Below are 22,496 nucleotides of genomic sequence, written 5' to 3'. Positions count from 1 at the left end.
TAATTAGGCTGAAATTCATTTGTTAGTTCATGTATAATATCATCACAGGGTATAATTACAAATAGAATAGGCAAAGCAACAACCTTATAATAAGTTTCATGAAATCCCAAACTTAAAAGGTATACATTACATTACATTCCAAAGGTAAACAAACATGATAAGGAAAAAAGTTCTCATGTACAAAGATGGTAGCACCACGAGTCCAAGATTACCTGCAGTTCCCCAGTTGATAATTTTTTTAGATCAGGCTGCCTTTGAATACCTTCTGACATAAACATTTTCAAATATAACAATTATAGGATTTGGAGCATTTTCTAAAGTACAAACAATTGGATTCAAATCAGAGATCATTATAGTTGACATTGCAACATTCTAGTCCTTCATTCAAATTACTTAAATTGAGGTGAATATTAAAAAGATTGAGTGAACAGAACATAATAGCTACAAAATAAAGAGAAGACCCAAAACTGTAAAGGCTTTGTATTATTAATTAGAATACTGAATGTTCAGCATTATGTCTTGGAAAATTTCCTAAAATACTAAAAAAAAGTAATCTATTTGGACAAATAAATTAAACAGGTCCCCTTAAATGCTCCAAATTTAGATTTAAACCTTTCACGTTAACAAGTCAATGGCAAATACGGGACCCTGCCATATTTCTATCTCCAAATTAAAAGTTAGGTTGAAGTATAGCAAGTTTTAAGTATTAAGACAAATGACTAAAAAATAAGAAATTACAAATAGCATTACAAAAACAATCATCCAAAGAAACTGAAAAGCGTGTAAAAATCTGATTTAAAAAAATTACTGCCATTTCACTTAAATAAATGTTCAATAAGTTACTTAAAAACAAAGAAATATACTGGTAAAAGGATTTAGAACATAGGAACATTAAAGGAATAAACTATATTTCATCTATTTTAAGGTGTTCTTTTTGTCCCACATTCTAATATCTGAAATAGCCATCAACCTGGTTCTATGTCAAGTTCTTGCAGAGAGGAGCTAATGTCCTGCCAGTCACCTAGGGGCACTGTGAACATGAGACAACTCTGAATCTCCCCTCCAGTGCCAAGTTTGAGGCATGGAAGTTTTTCTGTCCATTTCTGTGGGAAAGTTTATTTCCCATTTAATTTTACATAAAAGTTGTAGTTTTTCAGTGATCCAGCTTTATGACAGGGTCCTTTTCTCCCCATCTTGAGTATTTGTTACCTCAGTGGCACATAAAATAATGGCATAACTTAAAGCTGACAGCATCTTAGAATTAAATACGTAAATCAAATGAAACTGATTCTACCTAATATGATGATAAAAAGTAACATCAATAATGAGCAAGTAAAGAAAATAAAAATGAAGTTGTAAATACCTGTCATTTGTATACACCCTCAAAGGTCTTCTATCAAAATCACTTTCATATCTAAACCTCTCGTCCATTTCTTCACTTACTGCAGGATCTTGGTCTGGTATATAATACTGTTTGTCCAAGACAGGATCTTCATTAAACCTGCTAAATCTTCTATCTGGAATGTCAACCTTGCTGGCAAACCTTTGATGTTTTTTATTGGAAATGTCCACTTCTTCATTCGTTTTTTTAATGATTCTTCTATTCCTTAATTCAATTTCATCATCTAGTTGTCGATATCTGTCCTCCTCTAGTCGTCTTTGGTTTAGAAGTTCTTCATATGCCTCTGAAGGAGTTAAGACATCTCTCCTGGGACCTTCTGAATTTTGGCAAGATGTTTTTATTTGTGAAAGTACATCAGGTTTAACTGGACCAATAGGTTTTTTATTTCTTTGACTTTTATGCTGGTCAATTTAAACAAAAAAAAAAAAGAAAAGCTTTTAATGAGATGCTGTTTCTTAAAGGGTAAACTCTCAAATGATGCTTAGTCTATTAATCATCTCAATTCTAAGGATTAATCACCCATAAGTGATACCTTATCTTTAGGAAAAAAACTTCAGAAAATAGATCCTTTAATAATATTTAATAACCCATTTACCATCGCACCCAAAAAATTAAGATACCTAGGAATAAACTTAACTAAGGAGGTAAAAGACCTATATGTGGAAAACTACACGACACTGAAAAAAGAGATAGAGGAAGACATAAACAGATGGAAGAACATACCATGTTCATGGATTGGTAGAATCAACATCATCAAAATGTCCACACTACCCAAAGCAATCTATAGATTCAATGCACTTCCCATTAAAATACCAACGGCATATTTCACAGACCTAGAAAGAACTCTCCAAAAATTCATCTGGAATAAAAAAAGACCCCGAATAGCCACAGCAATCCTGAGAAAGAAGGATAAAGTATGAGGGATCTCAATACCAGATTTCAAGCTGTATTACAAAGCCACTGTCCTCAAAACAGCCTGGTACTGGCACAAGAACAGATATATAGATCAATGGAATAGAATAGAGAATCCAGATATCGACCCAAACCACTATGCGCAATTAATATTTGACAAAGGAGGCATGAACATACAATGGAGTCAAGACAGTCTCTTCAATAAATGGTGTTGGGAAAATTGGACAGATATATGCAAAAAAATGAAACTAGATCACCAACTTACACCATACACAAAAATAAACTCAAAATGCATACAGGACTTAAACATAAGATGGGAAACCATAAAAATACTAGAGGAATCCACAGGCAGCAAAATCGCAGACATATGCCAAAGGAACTTCTTTTTTTTTTTTTTTTTAAATATATTTTATTGATTTTTTACAGAGAGGAAGGAAGAGGGATAGATAGTCAGAAACATCGATGAGAGAGAAACATCGATCAGCTGCCTCCTGCACACCCCCTACTGGGGATGTGCCCGCAACCAAGTTACATGCCCTTGACCGGAATCGAACCCGGGACCTCCCAGTCCGCAGGCCGATGCTCTATCCACTGAGCCAAACCGGTTTTGGCCGAAGGAACTTCTTCACTGACACTGCCCCTAGGGCAACGGAAGCCAAAGAGAAAATAAACAAATGAGACTACATCAAAATAAAAAGCTTTTTCACAGCAAAAGAAACCATCAACAAAACAACAAGAAATTCCACTGTATGGGAGAACATATTTGCAAATGTTATCACTGATAAAGGTTTAATCTCCAACATCTACAGGCAGCTTATACAACTTAATAAAAGGAAGATAAATGATCCAATAACAAAATGGGCAACAGACCTAAATAGAATCTTTTCGAAAGAAGACAGAAGGAAGGCCAAGAGACATATGAAAACACACTCAAAGTCACTAATTATCCGAGAGATGCAAATCAAAACGACAATGCGATATCATCTCACACTTGTCAGAATGGCTATCATCAACAAATCAACAAACAACAAGTGCTGGCGAGGATGCGGAGAAAAGAAACCCTCGTGCACTGCTGGTGGGAATGCAGACTGGTGCAGCCACTGTGGAGAACAGTATCGAGTTTCCTCAAAAAACTAAAAATGGAACTCCCATTTGACCCAGTAATCCTACCCCTAGGAATATATCCTAAGAAACTAGAAACACCAATCAGAAAGGATATATGCACCCCTATGTTCATAGCAGCACAATTCACCATAGCTAAGATTTGGAAATAGCCTAAATGCCCATCAGCAGATGACTGGATCAGAAAACTATGGTACATCTACACAATGGAATACTATGCTGCCATAAAAAAGAAGGAATTATTGCCCTTTGTAGGCACCTGGATGGAATTAGAGAACATTATGCTCAGTGAAATAAGCCAGTCAATGAAAGAAAAATACCACATAGATCTCACTCATTTGGGGATAATGAAAAACAGTATAAACTGATGAACAAAAAGAAAGATACAGAGGCAGTAAAGCATCAAACAGACTGTCAAATTACAGCGGGAAGGTTAGGGAGAGGTGGGGGAAATAAGAGATCAACTGAAGGACTTGTATGCATGCATATAAGACTAACCAACGGATGCAAAACATTGGGGGGTGCCGAAACCGGTTTGGCTCAGTGGATAGAGCGTCGGCCTGGGGACTGAAGGGTCCCGGGTTCGATTCCGGTCAAGGGCATGTACCTTGGTTGCGGGCACATCCCCAGTGGGAGGTGTGCAGGAGGCAGCTGATCAATGTTTCTCTCTCATCGATGTTTCTAGCTCTCTATCCCTCTCCCTTCCTCTCAGTGAAATATCAATAAAATATATTTAAAAAAAAAAAAAACATTGGGGGGGTGAGGGCATGTATGGGAGTGGGTTGGGGGGGGCAATGGTAAGATATGTACACATATAATACCTTAAAAAATTTAAAAAAAAAAACAAAGGAGGCATGAACATACAATGGAGTCAAGACAGTCTCTTCAATAAATGGTGTTGGGAAAATTGGACAGATACATGCAAAAAAATGAAGCTAGATCACCAACTTACACCATACACAAAAATAAACTCAAAATGGATCAAGGACTTAAACATACGACAAGAGACCATAAAAATACTAGAGGAATCCACAGGCAGAAAAATCTCTGACACATGCCGAAGCAATTTCTTCACTGATACTGCTCCTAGGGCAATGGAAACTAAAGAGAAAATAAACAAATGGGACTACATCAAAATAAAAAGCTTTTGCACAGCAAAGGAGACCATCAATAAAACAACAAGAAAGCCCACTGCATGGGAGAACGTATTTGCCAATGATATCAACGATAAAGGTTTAATCTCCAACATTTATAGGGAATTCATGCAGCTTAACAAAAAGAAGATAAACAACCCAATCAAAAAATGGGCAATTGATCTAAATAGACACTTTTCAAAAGAAGACAGAAGGAAGGCCAAGAGACATATGAAAACCTGCTCAAAGTCACTAATCATTTGAGAGATGTAAATCAAAACAACAATGTGGTACCATCTCACACCTGTCAGAATGGCTATTAACAACAAATCAACAAATGACAAGTGCTGGCGCGGATGTGGAGAAAAAGGAACCCTGGTGCACTGCTGGTGGGAATGCAGACTGGTGCAGCCACTGTGGAGAACGGTATGGAGTTTCCTCAAAAAACTAAAAATGGAACTCCCATTTGACCCAGTGATCCCACTTTTAGGAATATATCCCAAGAAACTAGAAACATGAATCAGAAAGGATATATGCACCCCTATGTTCATAGCAGCATAATTCACCATAGCTAAGATTTGGAAACAGCCTAAGTGCCCATCAGCAGATGAGTGGATTAAAAAACTGTGGTACATCTACACAATGGAATACTACGCTGCGATAAAAAAGGAGGAGTTCTTACCATTTGCAACAACATGGATGGAGATGGAGAGCATTATGCTAAGTGAAATAAGCCAGGCAGAGAAAGATAAATATCACATGATCTCACTCATTTGTGGAATATAATGAACAACATAAACTGATGAACAAAAATAGATCCAGAGACAGAGAAACATCAATCAGAACGTCAAACCTCAGGGAAGGTAGGGGATGGTAGGGGTAAGGGGGAGAGATCAACCAAAGGACTTATATGCATGCATATAAGCCTAATCAATGGACACAGACAACAGGGGCATGAATGGGAGGTGGGGGGTAATGGGGGAATAAGAACACATATGTAATACGTTAATCAATAAAGAAATTTAAAAAAAAATACAAAATAAAAACTTCTCCATAAAAAAGTAATAAAAATAAATTAAATTAAAATGTGAAAAAAATAATAATACTTAATAAATGTCAAATATACAGATAACAGTAATATGGATAAAGTGGATATAAAAGGAAAGATAAACTAAATGCAAATTCCTATCACAGGAGATATTAAGCATACTTTGGCAGCTAAATATTGCTTCAAAATATTTCAAATTAAATTCTTTCTTAACACAAAGAATACAGAAAGTGGTAAATTTTTTGTCTCTCATAACATTAACCATCCTTAAATTTGGAAACACACACACACACACACACACACACACACACACACACACACACACACACACACTAGAGGCCCAGTACATGAAATTCGTGCATGGGGGAGGGGGGTGTCCCTCAGCCCAGCCTGCACCCTCTCCAATCTGGGACCCCTCGAGGGATGTGCGACTGCCCGTTTAGGCCCGATCCCACCGGAATCGGGCCTAAACGGGCAGTCGGACATCCCTCTCACAATCCAGGACTGCTGGCTCCCAGCTGCTCGCCTGCCTGCCTTCCTGATTGCCCCTAACCGCTTCTGCCTGCCAGCCTGATCACCCCCTCACCACTCCCCTGCCATCCTGATTGATGCCTAACTGCTCCCCTGCCAGCCTGTTTGCCCCTAACTGCCCTCCCCTGCAGACCTGGTCACGCCTAACTACCCTCCCCTGCAGGCCAGGTCACCCCTAACTGCCCTCCCCTGCAGGCCTGGTCACCCCCAACTGCTCTCCCCTGCAGGCCTGGTCACCCCTAACTGCCCTCACCTGCCGGCCTGGTACCCCCCAACTGCTCTCCCCTGCAGGCCTGGGTCCCTCCCAACTGCCTTTCCCTGCAGGCCTGGTCACCCCCAACTTCCCTCCTCTGACAGCTTGGTCACCCCTAACTGCCCTCCCCTGCAGGCTTGATCGCCCCCAAATGCCCTCCCTTGCAGGCCTGGTCCCTCCCAACTGCCCTCCCCTGATGGCCTGATCGCTCACAACTGCCCTCCCTTGCAGGCCTGGTCCTTCCCAACTGCCCTCCCTTGCTGGCCATCTTGTGGTGGCCATCTTGTGTCCACATGGGGGCAGGATCTTTGACCACATGGGGGCAGCCATCTTGTGTGTTGGAGTGATGATCAATCTGCATATTACCCTTTTATTAGATAGGATAGAGGCCTGGTGCACGGGTGGGGGCCAGCTGGTTTGCCCTGAAGGGTGTCCCGGATCAGAGTGGGGGTTCCCTTGGGGCATGAGGCGGCCTGGGCGAGGGGCCTGTGGTGGTTTGCAGGCCGACCACGCCCCCTGGCAACCCAAGTGGAGGCCCTGATATCTGGGGTTTATTTATCTTCTACAACTGAAACTTGGTAGCCTGAAGCGGAGCCAAGCCTTCTGCTTGCTCCGTGGTGGCAGCCATTTTGGGGGGATTTATGTATCTTCTATCATTGAAACTTTGTAGCCTTAAGCAGAGGCCTGGGCCGGCCAGGGTGTGCGGAAAGCTTGGCTTCCTCTATCACCAGGGGCAACCCTAGCCTCCTGCTCTTTCTAGCTCCGTGGCTGCCGCCATTTCTGTTTGGATTTATGTATCTTCTATCATTGAAACTTTGTAGCCTTGAGTGGAGGCCTAGGCCGTCAAGGGCAGGCGGAAAGCTTGGCTTCCTCCATTGCCAGGGAAACCCAAGCCTCCCTCCTGCTCTCTGTGGCTGTAGCCATCTTGTTTGGGTTTATTTGCATATTCGCTCCTGATTGGCTGGTGGGCGTGGCTTGTGGGTGCAGCAGAGTGATGGTTAATTTGCATATTACTCTTTTATTATATAGGAGATATATATATATATATACTGTCAATATAAAATATATATATATATATATATATACACACACTGTCAATATCAAGATAAACACTTAAAAATAAATAGCCCTTACCTGTTTGGCTTTGAGTGTTGTCCATGTACCAAAAAGTCACCGGTTTGATTCCCGGTCAGGCACATGCCCAGATTATGGGCTGGTTCCCCCCAGTAGGGGGCATGCAAGAGGCAGCTGATAAATGTTTCTCTCTCACATTGATGTTTCTCTCTCTCTCCTTCTATATTCCTTTATCTCTCAAAAAAAAATTTAAAAAACATATTTAAAAAATAAATAAACAAAAATCACATACAACCAAATCTCTAAAATTAATGAAATTAAAAAGTAAGTTAAGTTCTTCACCTAAAAGTAGGTTAAGTCAGTTTTATGAGATAAAACCATTTGCAAATGTTTTGGTTTGATTTGGCTTTTTTTAAAACATTACATTAAAAAACAAGTGAAATGTCTAACATAAAAATACAGGCAGTCCTCGGGTTATGTCAGACTCAACGTACATTGTTTCATGGTTACATCACCATCTCCCATCCTATATAATAATCCTATATAATAAAGAGTTATTATGCAAATGGTTGTCACGACCTCACGCCATCATGCCATAACGGCTCAGACACTCAACACTGGGGAGAAAGGAATGGGGACCAGCCAGGCACAAATGAGCTCGCGAGAGAGGAATGGGGACCAGCCAGGCTGCGGCCCAGAAGAGTGACAAGCCACTCACCCCAAGGTCCCGGGCACCAGCGGCTGCGCCTGCAGCCCGGGAGAGGAACAAGCCGCCCGCCCCGTGGTCCTGGGCACCAGCGGCCATTCTGCACCTGTGGCCTGGGAGAGGGACAAGCCGCCCGCCCCGCAGTCCTGGGCACCAACTGCTGCGCCTGCAGCCCGGGAGAGAGACAAGCTGCCCAGCCCGTGGTCCCAGGCACCTGTGGCTGTGGCCCAGGCAAAGCCACCCGCCCTCGGTCCCCTGCGGCTGCGGCCGGCCCAGGTCCTGGGTGCCTGCAGCTGGCCAGACGGAGCGAAGCCTAGGTCCCAGGTGCCTGCAACTGGCCGGAGGAGGGAATCCTGGGTCCTGGGTATGGGGCAAGGCAGAGGTGGTTAGGGGCAATCAGGCCAGTAGGGGAGCAGTTAGGGGCGATCAGGCAGGCAGGCAGGCAGGCAAGTGGTTAGGAGCCAGCGGTCCTGGATTGCGAGAGGCAGTTGGACATCCCCTGAGGGGTCCCGGATTGGAGAGGGTGCAGGCCAGGCTGAGGGACCCTTCCCCTGACCCCATGCACAAATTTCATGCACCGGGCCTCTAGTTTATTTAAAAAAAAAAAAAAAGTTCCATCATTTTGACATATGTACATATGTGTTTTATGTTTTTTATTATTTACCACAAGTAAAGGTCAGGAATTGTTATCTTTCTTTTAAATTTTTTTTACTGTTTCACTTCATTACTGCTGTGTATGTGCTCCATGTGAGTGACATAGATGCTTACGTAGGTGGGGTCCGACTTACAGCAAAAACTGCGTTACGTCGTGCCACAGGAACAGATCTCCGACGTAACACAAGGACCTACTATATTTCAAGTAAGTGCAAAATATTAATCTGTAGCATTAAAGATGTACTTTAAAAGCAACACCTACCTCAATACACTTTTCTACTTGTCTGAACTTTCCAGTGGATTCTTCCTTACCCTTGAGAAATTGATTGTATTCTTTGTTGCGTTCAAGTTTCAACCTTTCCTTAAAATAAACACCAAAAGGCAATGTTAACTTCTGCTTGAGAAAAAAGTACCTTAATGTTAAATCAGACACACAAATCAGTGATCTTGCCCAGAATTAAGTTTTACTAATAATTTAAAGGACAGTAGTTGCAAGGCACAGGAGAAGCAGGAGGTTACAGACCATCAGTGCAGCTCCCCTTTTTTATCATGTTAAAATGCCTAAGCATTACAACATGCTTAAGGCATGCCCCATAAATCCATGGATTCTAGGTTTATCAACAGCAATCCTAGATAATCCAGGTGTACTATGTCAAAATTATCATAAATAAATCTTTCCCAATAGTAAATGCACAGTGTGTTTGCCAGGAAGTCTGTCATTAGCATGTTCCCAAGGAGATCTGACCACATTACTTTCCTTCTTTCCAGAGCTATCTCCTGCTCCAACTCCCACCCTCTCCTAAAAGGCCTGCTAACCATTTTAAATATAAAAGTTAAATTATCATAGACAACAAAACATTATAATCTAAATGTTCTGTTGAAACCTCTAAAGAGTATGTATATGTATTTATGGCGTGACTGAAATAGACATTTAAATCGCCCCACATCCTCACCCTACATAAAAGCTCAGTATATTCTGCCATCCATTCATTTTGCTGTGCTACAGAGCATAGACTTTACAGCTCAGGAATCAATGCTGGAAAATGTAAATTATGAATATTCAATTGAGCAACATATTAAAGAAATATGTCACATTACATAGTTTTAAATGTAATGTTCAAAAAAATTCTTAAGCAGCACAACTAGAGACTCCTCAGACGTTTGGAAAAATACATATATTCCAGTACAGAAAATGATGGAATCTGTTTGCATGTAAATCTGGAATATGTTTTTTCATGATTGTGATCCCTCATAAAACTGCTACCCACAATAACTACTCCCATCTACCTACCTTGGCAGATAACCTGTCACCAATAGGAAGAGAAACTCCCAGAGTAGATGGATCTGTTTCACTCGTGGATAGAAAATTTTTCTGTGCATATACACATAAAAAAACATATTATCTAATTGTCTTTATAAAAAATTTCATAAATATGTCTTTAAGTTAGATATTCTAAGCTATTACATTATGCAGAGCAAAAGAATGAAATGGAGATGAAGACAGAAACTACAAATCTATAGAAATCATAATTAGGAAAAGAGAATTTTCTTCCAATCGACAACTCCCTGAAGAGGAGAGTAAAATCTCAATTTTCATTTGCATTTTATATATATAGCTATTGATTCAGGGTGATTTTATAAAGCATGAGAAAAAAAGAAACTGTTTCTTAATTCATATTCCTCTTCACTCTTGATGCCCTACTATTCTTTTGTTAAGAAAAATTTACACTTCCTCACAAATATCCTATGCATGCTGCAATAACATTATTTTTCCTACAATTGTAAGTGGCTACCTACTAAAATGTCAAAAGATATAAACTATGAAGACAGTTTCTTCATGTGTCCTTCCATTTTTGTTCAGTAAACATTTAGGTAATGCAGTGTAGTAGACAGAGCATTAGACTAGGAGTCAAAAGAGCTAGGTTCTAGAAGTAGCCCCAACACTTTTCTGATGTGCAACACTAAGCAAATCACTTTACCTCCCTGACCCATACTTTCTTCTTCTATCAAATGAGAATGGTATCTGCTCTGCCTACTTACCAAAGCTAGTATTTGGGATCAAGGAAGATAAAAAATATATTATCTCTTTTAATACTATAAAGCAAACAAAAGAGACTAGTAAGAAATTTATATAATCCCCAACTTGCTGATACTGCTGCTTAGTAGTATATAATCTGGAGTAACGTTTTTAACTTCTCTGCCTCAGTTTCTTTGTCTGTAAAACAGGAGTGTCATCTATATGAGTAGGTTATGAGGATTAAATAATCAATAGTTATTAACCTGTCCAGCTCCATGCCTCTTATTTATTCATTAAAAAAGCAGTTATTGACCATGTAATGTTTTTCAGTTACTTTTTTTAGGTGATTGGGAGACAAAAATAAGCATATGTTCCCTATAATCAAGAGATTTACAATTCAGTTGGGTAAACAAACACGTAAACAAATAACTACAATACAATGTACTAACTACTACAATAGAGTTGTATTCAAAATATGGGAACAGACCAATAAAACTAAATTATTAATAAAGTTTCATTAAATCTAAATTTATTAATAATTTAATTTGTGCGACAAAAGCTAATCTGAAAGTCAGTAGAACTCTAAATTTATTTGTCAAGGGAAATAATCTGACTAATGAGTCAGATTATTCAACCCCCTATATATCAAGGCAAACAATAAACATAATCATTTGTAGAGTTATACGTGTACAATATAACACACTCCTGTTCCAATCCTGGGAAGAGAGAGATAAAACACCTCACTCCTTCACTGAGCAATTCCCCACTCCTAATCCAGGTCCAGGATGATATTTGAAATTTTCAATATAATGTAAAAAATAAACAATAAGGCCAATACAATGAGTGTTGCAAAAAAAAAAAAAAAAAAAAGAAGAATTTTAACCATTCATTCATCCATTCAATAAATACTGAGCGCCTACTACGTTCAAAACTGTTTGATACATTTGAGACTCATCATTGAAGAGAACAGACACCCAACCTTCCTAAAGCTTACATTTAACAGGGGAAACTGACAAAAAAGAATAAACATCATGTTCATTAGAAGGTGATAAGTGCTAAGACAAAATCTAATAATAAAGGAATATGCAAATTAGCCAGGGCGCCATAATGTCACAACCTATCTACAAGCAGCGGAGAGCTACAGGAGGGCAGGGCAGTGGGTGGAGAGCTACAAGAGGGCAGGGTGGGGCAGTGAGCTACAAGTGCATGGATTCATGCACAGGGCTACTAGTAAATATATAAAAAGAACTGCCTACAGGTGGTCCAGGTTTCTAGGAAACAGAATTGGGAAAAATAGAAATCTGGAATTCCCTTTTAGACATGTTCAACATGAGATACTCATTAAATTTCTAAGTGAAAATGTCAAATAGGCAGCCAAATACAAACATTTGAGGTTCAGGAGAGAGGCCTGGGATGAAATTATAAGTTTACTGAATCAATTTAACAACTGTTCTTCTGAGAATATGTCCTCCTTGCATTGTTAGATGGTCAAGTGTCTTTTATTCTAAAAACACGAAAGAACATGGTAGATATAGTAATTGTTTTAATGGTTCTAACAAAGTTTAAAGATTTGATTTTTTTAAAATATTCATGCTATCTACAAGCCTGGGGTCCCAAAGCCACAAGAAATACAGAAAGAATGGGACTTGGAAAAGTGTACATAATCCAGGGGTCAAGGAAGCCACTGCAGCCACATCCCCATATCCTATGTCATTTTCCTTTTCCTTTGCTTTCCTTTCCACTCTCCCTTTCTCAGATATCAACCAAAACTGACTCTTTTATATTAAGGAACTACTGTTCCTCTACCACAACTACATTCTTGATAATCCAACATCAAAAACTTCACAGTCCTTTGAATTTAAACATTTTTACTCCTTGACCTCTTTCCCTTTACTAAAGGCAATTTCTTCTTATGCCTCCCACCACCATTCTTTGTTTAAAATCATACATCTATGAAGTACTATAAAATCCACAAGTGAAAATTATAGCCATCAGAGGAAAACCCCACCCAATAAAGGGGACTTGGGGAGAATAATGAGGTACAAGGCCAGGGAGGCAGGCTGGATCATGAAAGACCTCATATGCCATCCTACAGGATTCAAATTTTTATCCTGAAGACAGTGAGTGAAAAGACACTGAAGTATTTAAATCAGTAAAAGGCAAGATCATTCTGGAAAGCAGCATGGAGAATGGTCTAAGAATTAATTGAAGGAGATCAGTTAAAAATCTGTGGTATTAATTTAGGACAATAAGAGTCTCTAACATATACAACTAACTGTCCTAAAACAGTTACAAAGCTCCTCATAGGCTGCTCAAGCAGGTATATCACCACTGCCTATTATACACCAAGTTAAAAATTTACTGCCTTCTAACCAGATCCTAACTTCTCTATCTACATACTTCTTACTACTCTCAAAAAGAATCTAACTCAGCCAGGCTGGTAAACCTGATATGCCTCATTCATATAAAGCTAAAGTCTACCCCTCAAGCCCCCCTTTATTCTAACCTCCCCATCCAAAAAGCTTTCCCTCCTCTCTCGAATGCTCTCTGGAACATCCAAATTCTATCCTATCATGCCTTACAAAATAACACTGAGGCCTTTCCTAATCATACTACCCTTCTCATTTAGAGTTATCACTTTTGTATGAATATTATCTCTACAGTTAGATTCTAAGCCCATTGAAGACAGGATTCATACCTGATTCATCTTCATGGTAAGTGTTTAAAAAGTGTTGGTTGAATGCTGAATGGATGTGAGAGATTATTTTTAAAAATAGTTCTATAAGACTGTCTTTATTTTCCAATATACACTTACAAATGCAATTTACATGTTTGGATGCAAAAATATCTAGTCATCCAAATCCTGACAACACATAGTTCAAAAACATCTTAAAGTACCTTGAAAATCCTACTATTTTATCAATCTTTATGTGATTATAGCATAATTTGAAGAACAAAACTTGCATGATGAAAACAAATGGACTTACAACAGATGCAGAACATTTCTAAAGAATGCATAAGAAAACAACAAAACAAATGCAAAGCGGAAATCAAAAATAATGCTTAACTGAATTAATGGAAAATTATAATGTCATCTTGCTAAAAGCAAAATTATAAAATGGTGCCATTCTAAAGTCTCAAAACCACAAGTGAAGCTATTTTGCCCATGATAGAGCAGCAACATCATAAATGCCAATGATTGCAAGCTACTAGATCTAAAAAAATAAAATTAAAAATCTAAAGGAGAACATTTTGCAGGCAACCCTACCTTTCTCTTTGCTTCTGTAATACCCTAAAGTCAAGGGAAACAAACCATTGATGAAATGTATTCAAAGTCCTTTCTCTCCATGTGAAAATCAGAATAAATAAGAGAGCATTTATAAATTTGGAACAAACATTATAAAGTAGTTTAAAAACTAAGAATATCTTAGGATGACTACAGACATCATGCTTGTTTAAAATAACCTTATAACCTAAAAAGCAAATTGAATTTTAAAACTTAAAGTCTGGCCAGTGTGGCTCACTAGTTGAGTGTCGATCCATGAACCAAGAGGTCACTGGTTCGATTCCTGTTAATGGCATATGCCGGGGTTGCAGGGCTCGATGACTTCTGAAGCATAAGACTCAACTAATTAACAGAACTTTTTACCTGAGTAAGATAGCGTCTGTAATCTTGCCGCAATTCTTCTTTTAGTTTATGTTTCTTCCGTTCATAGTCTTCCCCAAGTGGTAAACTCAATCCATAATCAAGTCCTAGAAAGAAAACAACTTCTTAAAGTAATGTAGCTCATTTTCAAACCAATCTTAATTTCAATACACTCTCCTGTAACAGCACAGTATAGGAAGGAACATAGTCATGCTGATTCTGAGACTAGGATGAGGATAATAAAATTTTTATTTAAAATGTTTTAATAGGTAATAATCCATATATTGGAAAATATCACTCCTACCCATGAACCCCAGACACCCAGCTTTCCTGCCCAGAACAACTAACATTACTGTTTCTTCTGACTCCTTCCAGAAACTTTTTATGCATCTACAAAGAGTTACTCTATGTTATCATATGTGCATGTGCATGTATATGTGTGCGTGTGTGTTATATTTACTAATTCCTCCTTTATATAATAGTTCTGCATTGTTTGGCATCTTGTTTTTTCAAGGACAGAAAAATTAAAGCAAAGAAAAGCTTTACTTCTTCAGTTAATTCCACTGAAATTTCTATAAAAATACTTACAACATGCTAATGTCTGTTTTCAATATGAAAATTAGTAACATGATTTTTAACCTATAAGAATATCCTTGCTATGACATGTTTGAGAAAAATTAGGGCCATGTGTTGCTCAGACTGAAATTTCCAAAAACTTTTAAAGTTTAGCTACCAATTCTGATTTCACATAAATGAATATTAACTTTTATTGTGCAAAAATATATATAAAATTTACCATTTTAACAATTCAGTGCCATTAAGTTGATTCAAAATGTGCAACCATCGCCACTATCAAAAATTTTTCACCATCCCAAACAGAAACTCAGTAAAAGGATAATTTTTCAAGAAAAATTTCAATTTTGAGCAAGGTTTTTCCTTTCATAGAGTTCAAAAATAAAATTACATTTTGGGTGATGACAATAATAATGGCTGCACAACTTATAAACACACTAAAAACCACTAAACTATATAATTGAAATGGGTAAACTTTATGCTATATCAATAATACCTCAATAAAGCTGTTATCACATTAAATACTTTTTGAATATTTTAAATACTAAAATACTATGTCAATAAGTACAGATATCAGATAAGTATTTGATTTTTAAAGCCCACCTTTTTTAGTCCTATAATGTAATACTATAGTATAAAAAAAATTATTTCTAAACAAAATAAAAAATTTCTTTAGAGTCAGCAACAACCAATATAGATAAAGTAAATGACTGCTGTATGAACTGATAAGGATCACCATTTGTGTGCCTTAGTCTTCACAATGCAGCTAAATGATGGGAACTTATCATGAAAGTGTCATATCACTGCTTTATTACATCATTGAGCTATTTCAGGGGCAAACAGGCCAAAGTAGCATAAATATTAATGTGTATCTATTGATTTTTCTGCGATACTGAATTCCACTTCCCACTATAGACACTGTGGCATTCTCTTTATAAACACTTCTGGCCTATTTAACTCCTCAGGAATGAGGGTATAGATTCCTTAGGACACCTCTCACTCAGGTTCCCAGGCTTCTTTCCAAAAGAATCTAAAACATTCCAGATGCCTGGAATTTTAACTCATCCTAGAAAGGCATTCTTCCTCACAAAGGAATCTAAACCTTATTTTTAAAGATACAGAATTTAAGCCTACAGAGAGAATGTTTGAATTCTTACATTAAGAATAGAGTACCACAGCCAAAACCGGTTTGGCTCAGTGGATAGAGCATCGGCCTGCGGACTGAAGGGTCCCGGGTTCGATTCCGGTCAAGGGCATGTACATTGGTTGCGGGCACATCCCCAGTAGGGAGTGTGCAGGAGGCAGCTGATCGATGTTTCTCTCTCATCGATGTTTCTAGCTCTCTGTCCCTCTCCCTTCCTCTCTGTAAAATATCAATAAAATATATAAAAAAAAAAAAAGAATAGAGTACCACAAAATAAACTAAACTATAAACTGGCTGGTTTGGCTCAGTGGACAGGGTGTCAGCCTACAGACTGAAGGGTCCCGGATTTGATTCCGATCAGGAGCGCATGTCAGGTTGTGGGCTTGGTCCCAGTGGGAGGAGGCCAATCGATGGTTCTCTCTCATCATTGATATTTCTCTCTCTGTCTCCCTCTCCCTTCCTCTGAAATCAATAAAAACATACTTATTAAATCCGTTAAAGCCAAGTCCATGCTTTATTCAATTTTATAATAACTGGCACACAACTTGTACCCCAGAAATGTTCACTGAATTAAGGTGTGAATGAATAAATAAATGCCTGAGTATGAGGAAGGAAAGAGAGAGGAAGGACACACTATTCTTAATATTTCCTTTTTGCTTTTCATCTGATTGTATAGAGAGAGGAAGCATAATTACTGGTAACCAGAGTTACCTATCTGTAGTTACGTAGTCACAAAGGATGCTCTACTGTGTCAAAGAGAAAAAGACAACAGGCAGCAAGGATGATGCCTCCCAACATGTTGAGCTTTCCTCTCAGGGAACAAGTAATTTACAGCTTTCTGAAAAGTCATAAGTTTAAGGTGGCTTTTACTACTGTTTTTCGATTTTTTTAAATACGTTGATTTTAGGAAGGGAGAGGGATAGAGAGAAATGACATCGATAAGAGAGAAACATCCATCAGCTGCCTTCTATATGCCCCTTACTGGGAATCAAGCCTGCAACCCAGGTACGGGGAATCAATGAGTTGATGCTCAACCACTGAGCCACACTGCCTGGGCTGTTTTTCAATTTTGCTTGGTGACTTATGTGAAAGAATAAGAAAAAAAATGTGATTCATTTTCATTTGTAAAATACTGTTCATACTGTTTACTTTTATTTATCAAGAGTATTTGCTTTTTACCATTGATTCAAATAATATTATAATAATTGTCTTTTTAAAAAGTAATATAGCCCTGACCGGTTTGGCTCAGTGGATAGAGCGTCAGCCTGCAGACTGAAGGGTCCGAGGTTCGATTCCAGTCAAGGGCATGTACCTTGGTTGCGGGCACATCCCCAGTAGGGGGTGTGCAAGAGGCAGCTGATCGATGTTTCTCTCTCATCGATGTTTCTAACTCTCTATCCCTTTCACTTCCTCTGTAAAAAATCAATAAAATATATTTTTTTTAAAAAAAGTAATATATAATGTCTTCTGAATTATTTAAAATTTTATTAATTTAAGATTTAGTCAACAGAAAATACTAACTTTTTAATTCTTATTTTTGTCATCTAGCACCATCATTTTATGGCATTAAAGGTAGGTCATAGAAATAAAATTAAGAACTACATGGAACAGTTTAAATATTCACCTAAAGCTATGCATTTACAATGGCATCTCAGTGGACTTAATGAGCTAAGAAACATGGTGCGACTTACTTATTCAGAGCAGCTGTCTTCTGGAGGTTCTGGTGGCAAGTAAGGCCTTAGTGTCATCTTAGAGTAATGTGATGTCACTTCACCAAGTACAACAGAAATGACTCTAAGAACATTAACATTATGCTTCAAAACTACACCAATTACAAGTATTTGGCTTCTGCAGTATTTGTGAGTTATATATAATATTTAAAACTAAAGTATATAATCTTTTTTAAAATCAATATACCTTCTAACATAGCACTCATAATAAATACTTTATAAAACAATTACCATGGAACACTTTGTTTCCTCTTTTCATTATTATATTACCACTAGAGGCCCGGTGCACGAAATTCGTGCACAGGAAAGGGGGGGGTGTATCCCTCAGCCCAGCCTGTACCCTCTCCAATCCGGGACTGCTGGCTCCCAACTGCTCACCTGCCTGCGTTCCTGATTGCCCCTAACTGCTTCTGCCTGCCAGCCTGATCACCCCCTAACACAGGGGTGGGCACACTTTTTGACTCAAGGGCCACAATGGGTTCTTAAACTGGACCGGAGGGCCAGAACAAAAGCATGGATGGAGTGTTTGTGTGAACTAATATAAATTCAAAGTAAAGGAGCGGAGGGGAGAGCAAGAGAACCCTCCGCTCTTTCGGCTCCACGGGCCAGATAGAACAGCCGAACAGGCCGGATCCGGCCCGCGGGCCGTAGTTTGCCCATGGCTGCCCTAACCACTCCCCTGCCAGCCTGAATGATGCCTAACTGCTCCCCCGCCAGCCTGTTTGCCCCTAACTGCCCTCCCCTGCAGGCTTGGTCACCCCTAACTGCCCTCACCTGCAGGCCTGGTACCCCCCAACTGCTCTCCCCTGCAGGCCTGGGTCCCCCACCAACTGCCCTTCCCTGCAGGCCCAGTCACCCCTAACTCCCTCCTATGCCAGCCTGGTCACCCCTAACTGCCCTCCCCTGCAGGCTTGATCACCCACAACTGCCCTCCCTTGCAGGCCTGGTCCCTCCCAGCTGCCCTCCCCTGATGGCCTGATCACCCACAACTGCCCTCCCTGCAGGCCTGGTCCCTTCCAACTGCCCTCCCCTGCTGGCCATCTTGTGTCCACATGGGGGCAGGATCTTTGACCACATGGGGGCAGCCATCTTGTGTGTTGGAGTGATGGTCAATCTGCATATTACTCTTTTATTAGATAGGATAGAGGCCTGGTGCATGGGTGGGGGCCAGCTGGTTTGCCCTGAAGGGTGTCCCAGATCAGGTTAGGGGTTCCCTTGGGGAATGGGGCGGCCTGAGTGAGGGGCCTGTGGTGGTTTGCAGGCCGACCACGCCCCCCGGCAACCCAAGTGGAGGCCCTGGTACCTGGGATTTATTTATCTTCTACAACTGAAACTTTGTAGCCTTAAGCGGAGGCCAAGGCAGGCCAGGGTGTGCGGAAAGCTTGGCTTCCTCCATTGCCGGGGGCAACCCTAGCCTCCTGCTCTTTCCAGCTCCGTGGCTGCCGCCATTTCTGTTTGGGTTTATGCATCTTCTATAATTGAAACTTTGTAGCCTGGAGTGGAGGCCTGGGCCTGCCAGGGTGTGCAGAAAGCTTGGCTTCCTCCATTGCTGGGGAAACCCAAGCCTCCCTCCTGCTCTGTGGCCACAGCCATCTTGGTTGGGTTTATTTGCATATTCGCCCCTGATTGGCTGGTGGGCGTGGCTTGTGGGCGTGGCTTGTGGGCGTAGCAGAGGTACGGGCAATTTGCATATTACTCTTTTATTAGGTAGGTTGAGAAAGCATTATATATGAATAAAGGACAAATTATAAGAAATAATAACAGGCCTTTACCTAAGCAGGTGACATGAATATATTAACTGAGTAGAACATTGTACTCAAACTTCAAGTATAAAGGTATTATTACAAATCACCCACTTGTACAAACTGAACAAGAAAGGTAGAATGTCTGAGATTTAGTTTATAATAAAAGAACTGCCCTGGCCAGTGTGGTTCAGTGATTAGCCCGCACACCAAAGAATCTCAAGCTCCATTCCCAGTCAAGGGCACATACCTGGATTTCAGGTTTGCTCCCACCCCCGGTCAGGGTGCTTGTGGAAGGCAGTCGATGTATATCTCACATCAATGTTTCTCTCTCTCCTCCCCACCCTCCCTCACTTCAACTCTCTCTAAAAACAATGGAAAATATATCCTTAGATGAGTATTAACAAAAAAGAAAGAGAGAGAGAGAGAGAGAAACCCAAGATTAAATATGCTAAAAAAAAAAAAAAAGTAATTAGAAAGTGCAACTAAAAATTAGTAAACAAAATCAACTATTTCCTTTTGTCTACTTTCAAAAGTCTCCACATTTTTTAGCTTAGTCTAAACTCTAGAACTTTTCTGCAATGTAAAATTCTGCTATTGCTTGCTTTCTGACAGTTTATTAAATATGTTTTTATTGATTTCAGAGAGGAAGGGAGAGGGAGAGATTGAAACATCAACAATGAGACAATCACTGATCAGCTGCCTCCTGCACACCCCCTACTGGGGAACATCCCACAACCTGGGCATGTGCACTGACCAGGAATCAAACCACGACCTCCTGGTTCATAGTCTGATGCTCAACCATTGAGCAACACCAGCTGAGCTCTGATGTTATTTTTAAATTACAATGTAATTTTTTCTTCTTTATAATTCTTTCCAAATTTCCTTAAACTTAACTGTATTTAAAATGAATTTTTAAATATCATATAAAATAATTTCTAGTAATAGAGTAAAATCTCTTATCTTACTTTAGTAATCTGTAGTCTTTTTGCTTGCAAATTTCCAAAATGACTTCACAGCATGACAGACAAAATAAATCCAGTGCATTTTGGAGCCTGAAATGCTGAACAATGGCATTCTGATATAAAAGTGAGAAATACTGCCCAGAACAGTGAAAAAAACGCCTAGGGACAACAGATACTGAAAACAAATTCTTGGAGTACCCAAAATTTAGAGGTGAGAGCGCTGAAAAGGAACCTGAAAAGGAGTGTGTTGGGAGTCCTCAAAAACCACCCCCAGGTTTGGGGATTCACTAGAAAGACTCAAAGAATGCAGAAGTCATTATGCTCACATTTACAGTTTATTACAGTGAAAGGGTCCAAAGCAAAATTAGCCAAGGAAAAAGGTACATGGGGCAAAGCCCAGCAGAAACTAAATGCAAACTTCCAAGATTTCTTCCCTGTGGAATCATCTAGGACACCCTTAATTCCTCCAAGAAGTTGTGACAACTCATGTGAAGTGTTGCCTTCCAGGGGAGCTCATTACAGACTTAGTGCCCTAAGCTTCTATTGTGAGATGGTCATATAGGCACACTCTTGACTAGCACTACCAGACTCCCCAAAAGGAAAGCAGCCATTTCTGCATAAATCACATGGTTTATACAAACAGTTCAGGGACAATGAACTACTCTTATCATTTAGAAAAAGTTTTATTATCAGTACAGAAAACTGTTTACTAGCTAAGTTCCAGACATTAGCCAAGGGCCAGGCCTTACAGACAGGCCTTTCTAAGAATAGGCAAGCTCTGTTAAGAAGTATATGTGCTTGCCCAAAGGCACCGCGCATCTATACCAGAAACAAGGAGGCTAATAATTTCAATATAACACAGTAAGTGCTATTTGACACCTTCCATAATCTACTCCAAGTACCAATCAGTTTGGTACATAATTAACTTTCCTTTCACTCAAGGATAAGGTGGTTTATTAACAGTTTTACGCCAGACTAGGCTGATTTTTTTAACTCAAATTTCAGATTCTTTTTGGGGGGGGGAAAGACCACAGGTTTTTCTTTGTTTACAACATTATTTCTGAGTTGCAAAAATTCTCTCTCCATGTTTCATTCCTCTGTTACCATTTTTCCTCCTGTATTCCCCCATTCAATCTTCTCTGCCACCATCAGACAAACAGAAAGGGCAAGGACACTTTTCTCTGGCACCTGTAGTGGAAATCTTTGCAGCAGACAGTAACTGCTCCAGGTTTGTCAACAGATGCATTAGGTTGCTTCTTATTCTCCAGAGGTCATGGCCGTGTCCCTATGCTATTAATCACAAAAGTACTACCTTCAAATGCAAAACAGGATATATGCTACCATATATAGAAAAAGAAGAGACTCTAGTTATGAAATTTTATACAAAATGCTGCTTTAACAAGACTGAAAGGCAGGACTGGGAAGCTGTTAGGTAATAGAATATATATGGATTGGTCTCTACCCCCAGTTCTGGCACAGAGTACCTAAAACCCTTCTAATTTTCTAAGTGATAAGAACACTGGAAGCATCTCTTATTCTAATATTTGTCTTTGACCCCACTCCTAACACAGGGCTCCTAAATCCCTTATAAATTCCTAAGTGATTACCGCACTAGGATGGTCAAGATAGTAAAGTAGGTAAACACTGTGTTCACCTCCTCCCACAACAGTATTCAAAATTCAAACTAGCCCCAGCTGGTTTGGCTCAGTGGATAGAGCGCCGGCCTGCGGACTGAGGGGTCCAGTCAAGGGCACATGCCTGGGTTGCGGGCTCAATCCCCAGTAGGGGGCGTGCAGGAGGCAGCCTATCAATGATTCTCTCTCATCATTGATGTTTCTCTCTCT

The 22,496-nt window shown here is 39.6% G+C and overlaps 1 protein-coding gene across 1 annotated transcript in view; it reads right to left on the bottom strand.

Moving 5' to 3' along the window:
- The window catches only part of CSPP1 (centrosome and spindle pole associated protein 1), a 114,067-nt gene that overhangs the window by 76,827 nt on the left and 14,744 nt on the right, over positions 1-22,496 (bottom strand). Inside the window, 5 exon segments of the mRNA XM_080646347.1 lie at positions 1,364-1,803; positions 9,098-9,196; positions 10,127-10,207; positions 14,121-14,144; positions 14,502-14,605. Of these exon segments, the coding sequence (XP_080502473.1) occupies positions 1,364-1,803; positions 9,098-9,196; positions 10,127-10,207; positions 14,121-14,144; positions 14,502-14,605 (748 nt within the window).

This window comes from Plecotus auritus, assembly GCF_963455305.1.
Source record: "Plecotus auritus genome assembly, chromosome: 11".
Taxonomy (NCBI): Eukaryota; Metazoa; Chordata; class Mammalia; order Chiroptera; family Vespertilionidae; genus Plecotus; species Plecotus auritus.
This window is presented reverse-complemented; position numbering and strand designations above follow the sequence as displayed.